Below are 12,294 nucleotides of genomic sequence, written 5' to 3'. Positions count from 1 at the left end.
CCAATTGTGACCTTTCTGCATCTCAAGAACGGTATGTCGCACATAGATCAAACTATACTTTTCCCGAATCATTATGACCAGAGAAATACCTTGACATGGTTTTTGATAAAATCTGAGCAATTTTGAAATTTCAACCCTGTTGTATAAATTTGACCCCTAGGGACACTTTTTGATTTTTTTAACATAGCTTATTGTTTTTTAAACATTTTTTTCGGATCTACAGACCTCGATTAGAAGTTGATTTCCTAGGGTTCCACTGCTGTCAGGTGACAGAATCTATGTCTACATAGTATTGACTGCTTATATTCAAGGCACGGTTTACATTATAGGCCCTTGATCTTGATGATCTCAAAACCATGCTATGAAACGATTCAGTCAAAGCATGGTGGGCGTATAATTTTAACCATGCTTCTCATATAAATTTTACATGTATAGCAGTCAAGATTATGTGACATGTCAAAATATTGAACAATTTGCCAATTGAAGACAGCATTCCAGCAAGGTCAACTTTTCAATTACCCAGCAAACAAAATGTTTTCAAAATGTTTTAAACAGGTTATATTTTGGGTTTTGAATTTGGTAAATGTTAATATGTTAGCACCACCCACATGTGATGCAGGCGCGACTGTGCGCGACAGTGTCTTATGTGTACATACATATCAAAATGATGCACTTACTGGCTGGCTGCTACAAAATGTTCATTGTCTCTTTTTACATAATTGCTAGAAATAAATACCGGACTGACTCAACTCATCCTCACATGCATGGTGTATAGGAATACAGAAATCATTCCTAAAAAAACATGTCACAGGGTTGATTTGAAGTCATCACCACTTCTGAGTCTAGTATTTCCTACCTATTATGTAAAATAGCCAACGAGTGCATCCTTTTGACACACATACATGTAGGCGCAAACTACAGATGCACCGCCTTTGATCACCCATATATCACACACATGTGCTACGGTCTCAAGAAAGCCAAATGGACCACAGGGAGATGGCCAGTGAATCGGCATTTTGTTGCATCAAAACGTTACCCCACACCTTTTAGAATGGCAAAATGAACCATTAAAGTGTGACACTTTGCTTTGTGCCAAGAAATCGCACTGAGAAGTTATATGCGACTAAGGCATCAATATAGGCACATGTTTCAACCATCGTTTTATTTTCATTAAGGAAACCAACAATATGAGTTTGCCCCCATCAGGCCAAAAAAAAAAATTGTTTGCTTGCCCTCGAATGGATTTTAAAAATTGGGTCGGTCGGTCGTGAAAAGTTTTTTTTTTTTTTTCCCCGTTTCCCAGAAACAGACATGGCGAATACCGAATCGGCGAATGTAATTAATGGTTCAAGCATTTCCGTAGCAGCAACATCACGCCATGGTCCAGCATCTGTGCTCGCCACTTGCACCTTAAACAATTGTAGCTCTTCTACAAGTAGGCCTACGCTTAATGAAGTGTACAATTCTCCCACATGTAGTGTTTTCTGCTTTTCAAAACTATCATATTAATCAGCGTGTTCGGTCCCTTGCTTCACCTGTACAGCTAGCGCGCTACTCGTGTTGTGTCCGCCATGTTTAAAGTGAAATCATATTTATACCGAGCGATTTGTGCTCTTAATAAAAAGTAGCCTCAACAAACATGTTGAAAAAAATAGTGCAATGTTACTTCCTAGTCGATACGAACAAATATCATGAATCTAAATATTTATAAACAAGGAATGAATATCTGGTACAACTGTTTTCAAATTTGATCTACTTTTACCATATTTTAACATCTGCTATATTGTATCCATTCTTGCACGGTTATATTTTGCCTGTAAATAAACTCATCCCTAGATGCGCCGTCCGAAATGTGCAGGTGGATAGCAAATTGTATTAGAGCTTAGGCGCTGAGGTGGTATACTGAAATTATGGAACCCGACAGTCAGGTACAGCCGGACACGTAAACATGAAGGATATGGTATTTTACAACGTTTCTTTTAAATCATCGGTTTTTTTTTTGAAAAATACATGCCATTTTTGGGAAAATCGCAAAAAAAGTTCTACGGTCGGGACTGCCGAGACGGTCGGTCGGACGAGGGCAAGCAAACAACTCTTTTTTTTTTGGCCTAAGGGTTCAGAACCAGAAAGCCGTATCTCACTATGACCAGCCCTCACAAAATGAGCATAAAGTTGGCTCCTTGCTTTGGTCTTGAAATATCAATATTTCCTCCACAATGTCTTTTGTTTTCTGTTGAATTTTGTCATGATTAATGGATTGTATCTACTATAGTGCCCTGGTGACTTTATGCTCATTTTGTGGGACTGTGATTGTGATTTGAGGGAAATTGAGGCTTTCTGGCTCTCAACCCTAGATATTGAAACAAACGGGTGACAAGTGAAAGGTTTTTTATGAATTTTATGAAAGAATGCAGAATGCATGTCCCTTGTTTAGGTGTCTTCAAACTTCCATTTGCAAGAAAAATGCATTTTTTTCCAAGCTTGTTGAGTAATTTTTTGTGCAGGTCAAATTTGATACAAAACCGCAGAAAAAGACGATTGAAGATTTGGTCATACATCTACTATTAAAACCGCATGATTAGGCCAAGGTTGTTATACTGGATTATTATAACTTTGAAAAAGATGGGAGTTCAGAGTTCAGATAAGGCTTTGTGCTATTGGACAGAAAATTGGTGAGGAATAAGTCTTGTGCTGAGCTCTCCTCCAGATGGAACTAATTTCTCACTTTCAATAGCCTTTTCAGCATCCTCAACCTTTCTCTTATTCTTCAATCTTTCGCTATGCTTTGCATTCTCTCTCTCGGAAAACTTTGATAGATGAGGAAGTGCTTCACTGAGACATGTAGCTGATTTCCTACGATCTCTTTCAAGAGCCTTTTCAGCTTCCTCAAGTTTTCTCTCGTTCTTTAATCTTTCCTTATGCTTTGCAATCTGTAGTCTCTCCTGTGTTTGTTTCCTCTTTTCACATCTGCTGCAATCTGGATTACCGTGTTCCAATATGTGCTGTAACAGACTCTGTTCATCCGCGACTTCTTTCTCACAAATCAAGCACTTGTGAACACAGATCCCTTTTCGTATTTGCGGTACCTGAGCTTTATGAATCGAAGCTAGATGATTATGTAAGGGATGCATAGAAGGGTATGTGCAATTGCATAGTGGGCACTGCTCGATCTTGCCTATTTTATGCAGTCTCTTCAAGTGCATTGTCAACGACTTGTTTGCTCTGAATGATCGGTCGCAATGCGTACACGAATACGGCGTTTCCCCAGTGTGGATTCGAACGTGATTATCGCACGAAACCTGATCACGAAAGCCTTTCCCACAATGGTGACAGGAAATCTTAAATATCTTTTGTTTGCTGCCATGTAGAAATTCCACATGTTTTTGCAGTACTTCTTGTGTTTTGTAAGTTCTACCACAGCGTTTGCATGCATATGGTCTCAAGTTGTTGGTCTCATGTGTCGCAGCGTGTCTCTCAAGTTTGCTGAGGTCCTCTAATTTTGCACCGCATTTGGCACATTGGAACCAAACTTTGGATGGTATGTGTATATGTTTTCCATTGTTTCGATAGAAATTCTTACGCTCTGATAACTTTTTAGCTCTTTCTATACGGTCTGGTGGATCACATTCGATTATTTTCACACCTTTTTGGATGAGTCTTTCTCTTGCTCTTTTTCTTTTTGGATATAATATCTTCGTTTTGGATGTTCCACTCTTTGAAGCATTCTCTCTAGTGGCATTATTTAAGATTGGTTGGCCATCAACCACACTATTTGCAGGATGCGGCGAAATATCTTGATGTTGTGCATTTATTACTTCCGCCATGACATCAGCAGCGGCCTCAGTTACTGTATACTCATCAGCCGGCACTTGCACCACTTGAGTCTGGGAGATCACATTACCATTACCATGCTGCAAATTATCCTGATATTGCGCATGTAAATCCACCATGACCTCGGCCACAAATTCAGTTGCTGTATAATCATCAACTGGCATTTGTAACACTTGAGTTGTTTTCTTGGAGAGCACTGGTGCATGCACTTGACCCTTCTTCTTGGAGCTGGAGATCACCTTCTTTTTGATACACACAGCATTGTGACGTTCTTCAACCATTGTCAACATATCTTCAAAAGTCATCCACTTATGAACACATGCACTTCTTTGTGCTGTGTGTTGCAGACGCGATTTAAGCTGATGTTCCAAGTATTTTTGTATTGATGCATGTAACAGAAGTTCCCACTGTATTGTCTGAGTTTCTACATCTTTCTTCTCAGGAGAAGTGATTGTTTGCTCGTTTGTAGTCAGGTGAAGAATGATAGGGATGGTCTGTGATGATGATTGCTCCCCTGAAAGTTGATTTGGTGATTCAACCCACTGAACTCTCCCAGCTTCTTCCATTTTGATGCAACCTTGAAGTGGTCAATGGGTTTGGATGGTGACCTGTAAGAGAAAAAAATTGTGATGATCACATTTAATTTAAGAACAGCAAATGATGGAGAGATACAGGAGGAAATGACCATCAGAATGTTAATGCTCTGCGTGCTAGCCATGCGCTTCAACAGAGAAAGTTCAAGTTTTGAAATTTTTCTCAAAATATCAAGAGCTATCTTAAGAACTACTGAACCAATACTAGGCTTGTTTGTACTCATTTTAATGCATTTTTCATGCTGATTCCAAATATGGTCATGAAAATGTACATTTCTGAAATTTTTGAATTTTGATTTTTTTTAAAACATGTCGTCTGCAGTCGACACCCGTGTGAAGAGAATTAAGTACTTCCCTTGGACAGATCCCTGTTTTTGGACCAATTGATCTCCAAAAGACCCCTAACACAGAGCATTGAAAGACCCTGACCTTTGATAATTTCAGCTCTAAAAACTTTAAAAAATTGTCATTCCTCTCATTTCTGGTTGGTTTTCCCAGGTCATTGTCAACCCGAAAAAAAAAGACCCTTGAGTTGATAAGTTCCTAATCCTAATGAAATAATTTTAATTAATGTTGAAGTGATGGATAGACATCGATACAGTGAAACTGCTGGGGGAATAAGTCCTGTGTAAACTTGCAATACATTTTCTACATCAGAAAAGCTACTAGAACGTCTCAGGACCCTTTTATAATAAACGCCATATAATAAAAATGACCAACTTCTGAATAGACTTGCAAAGTGACTTGTGACAATGGGTCGGGCATTTGTCGGGGAATGATTGATGGCCATCGAGGTCGCGACCACTGAAGTCCGGGGGTCACTCCCATTGTGGCCTGTACACCATCCGCGATAATGAAAACGCGTAAAAGGGTAGTTTTTCGTGGGTAGGCACGATACGCGCATAATGCGTTTAGGGTGTCAAAAACATGAAATATTGGAAAAAAGGGTAGCAAAACTGCAATTGCTAATACGCAGAAATGAAATTTAGGGTCTGAAATTTGATGCAAGGAGGAATAAAATCCCTGTTTAGGGTGTGAAAACACCTGTTTAGGGTATTGTTTTAGCCAAGGGTTTAATCCTTGTTTAGGGTGCTTTTCAAAAGTTGATTATCGCGGATGGTGTACAGGCCACAATGGGAGTGACCCCGGGCTGAAGTCATGAAAAGATTACGTATTTTGTATTGTTCAAAAAAAAACCCGGGTTGATGGCGCTCTATTATCAAATGCAGTAAACCTTTGACGAGCGCGTATTTTAAGTATACATCGCGTATTTACCGCGTTGGACGCACTTGTCTCTGATTGGCTGCTGAGGCAATCTGCTGTTGCTGAGTGGAAATTTATGAATGAAGTATGAACTGTGCGCTGTACGCGTTGTAAGCTCCGAATTTGCAACATCGTGGTAATCGCGCTCGACAAAGGTTTGCTGCATCTTACTATAGCTGAAATACAGCAAGATATAGTTTATAGTATACAAATGTAAACCTGCATGACCTGTATAGTGTATACCTGCATGCTCGCGAGTACTCAAGTACCGGTCGTTATCTCGAGCTGGTTCTGGTTTCTGGTTCTGGTTGGATACTGCCTAACGCCCCTGAAAGGGGTCAAACAAGCAGTTGGTGCTAGGGCATGCTGCTGTTCTTAGTTGTTGGTTGCTTTTCTTGTGTAATACTGTAAAGCTGCTTCTTTAAACTTTTTCTTGTCCGGATTTGATGTTATAGTTGGAGGTAAATTATTCCAGTCGACAGTGGTACTAGTCCGAATAATCAGACCCAGAACAAAATATTAATTTCTGACATGATGTTGTACTGGGTCTGAACTGTTTCCATATGAAATCTTGATGGAAAATTGGACAATAGAAGCACATGGTTCTACGTGACAGCTTTTTAATCCCTATTCAGGTTACGTGAATCACGCTATTGTGGACCATCCTTCTGATACTTGAGTGTTTGGACACGCGGAACGGTTTTTTGTCTACCTCTCTGTTCATGTGTTTGTAAACAACCCAGGAGGTCGAAATCGTCCTCCTCGCCGAATACGAAAGTCAGCGTAATAGTACGGCACTAAGTGGTACGTGGTATAAATGAGTACTTCAGGGGGCACACCACTAAAACCTTCCGCATTTGGTGTAACCTTGTATAGTTCCGGTTAAAAATAGCGCCTGAGCGAAATGTATGAGCCTCTCGAGGGTACTAAATTTAAGTGAATCTTGCTTGTTTTTATGAACAGAATAGAGTAAGACCTCAACATTAAAAATCTGTACAAAAAATGTTTGAAATCGATTGTGAATTAGTGACAGGCTGTCGGAATAATATCAAGGCGGAACTGGTAAGGAGGCGAAATTGTCGGCTGAAATTCGTGAGGCGCTGTTCAGGTGCCCGTAGCTCAAAAGTTCGACTGGCTTGGTCACAAAAAAATAAATTTTATTAAATTTCAGACTTTATACTTTAAGAAAATTCATACGACATTTTCTCATTTTCGAACTAAGGGTAGAAAAAGCGAATTTACTTTCTTGTGTTTTCACGTGTATTTCAATGGGACGATTATTTAGTGGTGTGCCCCCTTGAAGGCGCTTTTTTCAACCGGGCTATATTCGCTTTTTGATAAATGCAGCCAAAATTAAAGTCGGATTTTGTTTGAATTATGTTTATTTCGATTTAAATTGATAGTTCAGATGTTAATGTGTAATTTTAAATCGAATAAGATGCAAATCGTGCTTTATATAATTCCGTTAGGGGGCTTCAAAGTTGAACAAAATGTCGAAATATATGAAAAAATAAGATTTCTGCGAATTTAATTGATTTGGTTTGAAAGTTATAAATCTGCACGGGTCCTTAAACTCTCCCAAACTTGTTTTTATGGGGGGGGTAATTATTACACAATTTGTAGCTACTAGACCCTTGCAATTAATTATTAACGTGACTTTCTTTCATTTAAAGAAAAATTGAGCATTTAGCGGTAAAACTAGGTAGGCCTACAACACGTGTTTTGGGTATAGACCTAATGCGAGATTAACGTGCTTTTTTGCTAAAATGTGGCAAAAGCGGCATTTGCCATTTTTCGAAAAACGCTCTCATTACGTAACTAAGACACATAGAAGAAAAATATTTGATACTTTTTCTTTAAACTGTCTATTCTTTCAAAAAATTGAAAAAAAAAAAAAAAAAAAAATTAATATTTCTCCTTATAAGGGGCACACCACTAAAACCTTCCGCATTTGGTGTAACCTTGTATAGTTCCGTTAAAAATAGCGCCTGAGCGAAATGTATGAGCCTCTCGAGGGTACTAAATTTAAGTGAATCTTGCTTGTTTTTATGAACAGAATAGAGTAAGACCTCAACATTAAAAATCTGTTCAAAAAATGTTTGAAATCGATTGTGAATTAGTGACAGGCTGTCGGAATAATATCAAGGCCGGAACTGGTAAGGAGGCTAAATTGTCGGCTGAAATTCGTGAGGGCGCTGTTCAGGTGCCCGTAGCTCAAAAGTTCGACTGGCTTGGTCACAAAAAAATAAATTTTTATTAAATTTCAGACTTTATACTTTAAGAAAATTCATACGACATTTTCTCATTTTCGAACTAAGGGTAGAAAAAGCGAATTTACTTTCTTGTGTTTTCACGTGTATTTCAATGGGACGATTATTTAGTGGTGTGCCCCCTTGAAGGCGCTTTTTTTCAACCGGGCTATATTCGGCTTTTTGATAAATGCAGCCAAAATTAAAGTCGGATTTTGTTTGAATTATGTTTATTTCGATTTAAATTGATAGTTCAGATGTTAATGTGTAATTTTAAATCGAATAAGATGCAAATCGTGCTTTATATAATTCCGTTAGGGGGCTTCAAAGTTGAACAAAATGTCGAAATAAAAAAAAAAATAAGATTTCTGCGAATTTAATTGATTTGGTTTGAAAGTTATAAATCTGCACGGGTCCTTAAACTCTCCCAAACTTGTTTGTTAGGGGGTGGGTGGGTAATTATTACACAATTTGTAGCTACTAGACCCTTGCAATTAATTATTAACGTGACTTTCTTTCATTTAAAGAAAAATTGAGCATTTAGCGGTAAAACTAGGTAGGCCTACAACACGTGTTTTGGGTATAGACCTAATCTGCGAGATTAACGTGCTTTTTTTTTGGCTAAAATGTGGCAAAAGCGGCATTTGCCATTTTTCGGAAAAACGCTCTCATTACGTAACTAAGACACATAGAAGAAAAATATTTGATACTTTTTCTTTAAACTGTCTATTCTTTCAAAAAATTGAAAAAAATAGAAAAAAAAAATTAATATTTCTCCTTATAAGGGGCACACCACTAAAACCTTCCGCATTTGGTGTAACCTTGTATAGTTCCGTTAAAAATAGCGCCTGAGCGAAATGTATGAGCCTCTCGAGGGTACTAAATTTAAGTGAATCTTGCTTGTTTTTATGAACAGAATAGAGTAAGACCTCAACATTAAAAATCTGTTCAAAAAATGTTTGAAATCGATTGTGAATTAGTGACAGGCTGTCGGAATAATATCAAGGCCGGAACTGGTAAGGAGGCTAAATTGTCGGCTGAAATTCGTGAGGCGCTGTTCAGGTGCCCGTAGCTCAAAAGTTCGACTGGCTTGGTCACAAAAAAATAAACTTTTATAAAATTTCGGACATTATACTTTAAGAAAATCAATACGACATTTTCTTATTTTCGGAAAAAAAAAAAAAAAAAAGAATTTACTTTCTTGTGTTTTCACGTGTATTTCAATGGGACGATTATTTAGTGGTGTGCCCCTTCAAGGCGCTTTTTTCAACCGGGGCTATATTCGGCTTTTTGATAAATGCAGCCAAAATTAAAGTCGGATTTTGTTTGAATTATGTTTATTTCGATTTAAATTGATAGTTCAGATGTTAATGTGTAATTTTAAATCGAATAAGATGCAAATCGTGCTTTATATAATTCCGTTAGGGGGCTTCAAAGTTGAACAAAATGTCGAAATATATGAAAAATAAGATTTCTCGAATTTAATTGATTTGGTTTGAAAGTTATAAATCTGCACGGGTCCTTAAACTCTCCCAAACTTGTTTTTATGGGGGGTAATTATTACACAATTTGTAGCTACTAGACCCTTGCAATTAATTATTAACGTGACTTTCTTTCATTTAAAGAAAAATTGAGCATTTAAGCGGTAAAACTAGGTAGGCCTACAAAACATGTTTTGGTTATAAACCTAATGCGAAATTAACGTGCTTTTTTGGCTAAAATGTGGCAAAAGCGGCATTTGCCATTTTTCGAAAAAACGCTCTCATTACGTAACTAAGACACATAGAAGAAAAATATTTGATACTTTTTCTTTAAACTGTCTATTCTTTCAAAAAATTGAAAAAAATAGAGAAAAAAAATTAATATTTCTCCTTATAAGGGGGCACACCACTAAAACCTTCCGCATTTGGTGTAACCTTGTATAGTTCCGGTTAAAAATAGCGCCTGAGCGAAATGTATGAGCCTCTCGAGGGTACTAAATTTAAGTGAATCTTGCTTGTTTTTATGAACAGAATAGAGTAAGACCTCAACATTAAAAATCTGTTCAAAAAATGTTTGAAATCGATTGTGAATTAGTGACAGGCTGTCGGAATAATATCAATGCCGGAACTGGTAAGGAGGCGAAATTGTCGGCTGAAATTCGTGAGGGCGCTGTTCAGGTGCCCGTAGCTCAAAAGTTCGACTGGCTTGGTCACAAAAAAATAAATTTTTATTAAATTTCAGACTTTATACTTTAAGAAAATTCATACGACATTTTCTCATTTTCGGAACTAAGGGTAGAAAAACGAATTTACTTTCTTGTGTTTTCACGTGTATTTCAATGGGACGATTATTTAGTGGTGTGCCCCCTTCAGACAGTTCTTTGATGTTTGAAATTGTATGAATTTGCTGGACATGATCGTCATGACATTCGAGCTGTACTGTACGTGCGTAGTGCCCAGTACCTATATTACAAATTAATGGATGGATATGGGTTGAAAAACAAGAATACTTACAGTCAAAAGTTGAAGGTATTCGTCATGCTACAAAATAACACGTCCCTGTCTCAGTTCGCATCCTGTCGTGTCTGCCGAATTTGGAATTGCATACGGGCTGCGATTAACACACAGGCACACAAAAGTAGTCCTGGGCGAAACTGATAACTTATACAATTATTTTTGCAAGGTTACCCGGCGACTGGAAAGCCAACATCTAGGCTGCATACAAGTAGGCCTATATAATGATTTTAAGAAAAAGGGTGTTTGCTGTGTTTGGTGCAACTGAGACGAATAAAACTAAAGAGATAGGAAGCAATGCACTTTTACCATTGTCCACTGTGAACCATGTCATATACCGGTACGTGGCATCATACAAATACCTCAATCATTTTCTTAGATTTAATTGTCGCACTTTCTCACTTTCTATTGTGCATCACTAAAAGAACATGCTCAGTACATGCACAAACATTCAATTCTTAATATGAAAAAAAAAATCAAACTCACAGGTTACATTAATTTGGCAGGAATTATTACACAAAATGAGCCAAAAGTCAAGAAATTATGTCGTAATCTGAAAAAAAAAGGTTTACATTACATTTTGACATAGGCCTATAATTCAAAAATAAACACGAGCATCTAAAACGAGCAAAACAATCGGGTATACACATGACAATTAACTGCAAGTAAGGGACGCACCATTATACTTCAAGGGGGGGGGTAGGAAGTTGGGGTGGCAAGTGTTAAAAAAATTCATGGATTTATACGTATACATACAGTTAGGTGGGGATAGTTTTGTTTGTAGTGTTTTTTTAGTGTTAGTGGGGAAGTTTTTTCTTCAAAACTTCCTACCCACCCCCTCCCCCCCCCCACCCCCCACCGGCTAACCCCACAATGGTGCGTTCCTATACCAGCCGCCAATCGTAAAATACTGCAGGCTGGCCCACTGTTTTTCAATCACAGACACGTCACTACAACCTCAGTGTGACCTCTGTCAAACTTTTTTGTTTCATTTGTGATTTACTCTGATTAACACCGCAGTCACTATTATGTGATTTTCTTACCTGCTTATAAAATCAATAATTCATGCCGGGAGCCATTATATCTTTACCATTATTATCAACCATTAGGCCTATATCTGGTTAGTGAAGATTAATATTTTCATTCACAGCAGGACAATGAGGAGGTTATAAATGCGAACACACAGACAAATACGGCGCTATAATGCAAGGTCACTCAGGCGTATTTCATAATCTTATACATGTCATGTATTTTCTTCGTATTATTGACATTAAGTCCTAAATCGGAAATTACTGCATAGCAAAGGACATTCTCTTATCAAAATAATACAAAAACCGTCAATTTAGTGCCACCCTTTGTCAGCACCAAGTCCTTGGGGTTTTGAAAATGTTACTTAAGCGGGTACTTAAGCCAACGGAGGAACTAGTACAATTTAGCGGCTTTAACAACAACGTTGCCAATATTATTGTGCTTTATTGTATAGCTTTTGTTCTCAATCATTGTCAATCGATCAAGATCCCAGTTGTAAACTTAAGTGACACTCCATGTTCATCCAGATATCCACATCAAGCATTCAACATGTGAATATGTGACCGTTCACGCGAATGAGCCGTAAATTCCTCGCCCGGTCAATTTTGTTTTATTTCGTGTTTAAAAATAAACATCATAAACTTAAAATGGTATATCATTTGACTTCAAACGATATCCAGAAGCGGGGTTATGGTTTGTTAAACTTTGCTCCTTCAACAAAATTATAGCTTTTTTCGTTTCTACCTGTGTCTCTTTTTCCACATTGCTGGCAATAAATATCAAACAGTCATAATTGGCGGTCATTTCAAATCATCCCCAAGTCAACGAGGTTTA

At 37.7% G+C, this 12,294-nt stretch overlaps 1 protein-coding gene across 1 annotated transcript; it reads right to left on the bottom strand.

The window, feature by feature from the left end:
• Positions 1–2,654: 2,654 nt before the first annotated feature.
• LOC140169348 (uncharacterized) lies at positions 2,655–10,523 on the bottom strand. The gene is made up of 2 exons (XM_072192603.1): positions 10,432–10,523; positions 2,655–4,439 (listed from the first exon to the last, which is right to left on the bottom strand). The coding sequence occupies exon 2, from the start codon at positions 4,395–4,397 to the stop codon at positions 2,655–2,657; it is 1,743 nt and encodes a 580-aa protein (XP_072048704.1). The 5' UTR covers positions 4,398–4,439; positions 10,432–10,523.
• Between the last annotated feature and the right edge of the window lie 1,771 nt (positions 10,524–12,294).

Source organism: Amphiura filiformis, chromosome 14 (genome assembly GCF_039555335.1).
Source record: "Amphiura filiformis chromosome 14, Afil_fr2py, whole genome shotgun sequence".
Classification (NCBI taxonomy): domain Eukaryota; kingdom Metazoa; phylum Echinodermata; class Ophiuroidea; order Amphilepidida; family Amphiuridae; genus Amphiura; species Amphiura filiformis.
The sequence above is the reverse complement of the archived record's forward strand: the minus strand, read 5'-3'. Positions and strand labels throughout refer to the sequence as shown.

What these genes read in the sequence shown, in the direction of transcription:
- LOC140169348 (XM_072192603.1), bottom strand. Translation starts at nt 4,397, where the DNA reads ATGGAAGAAGCTGGGAGAGTTCAGTGGGTTGAATCACCAAATCAACTT.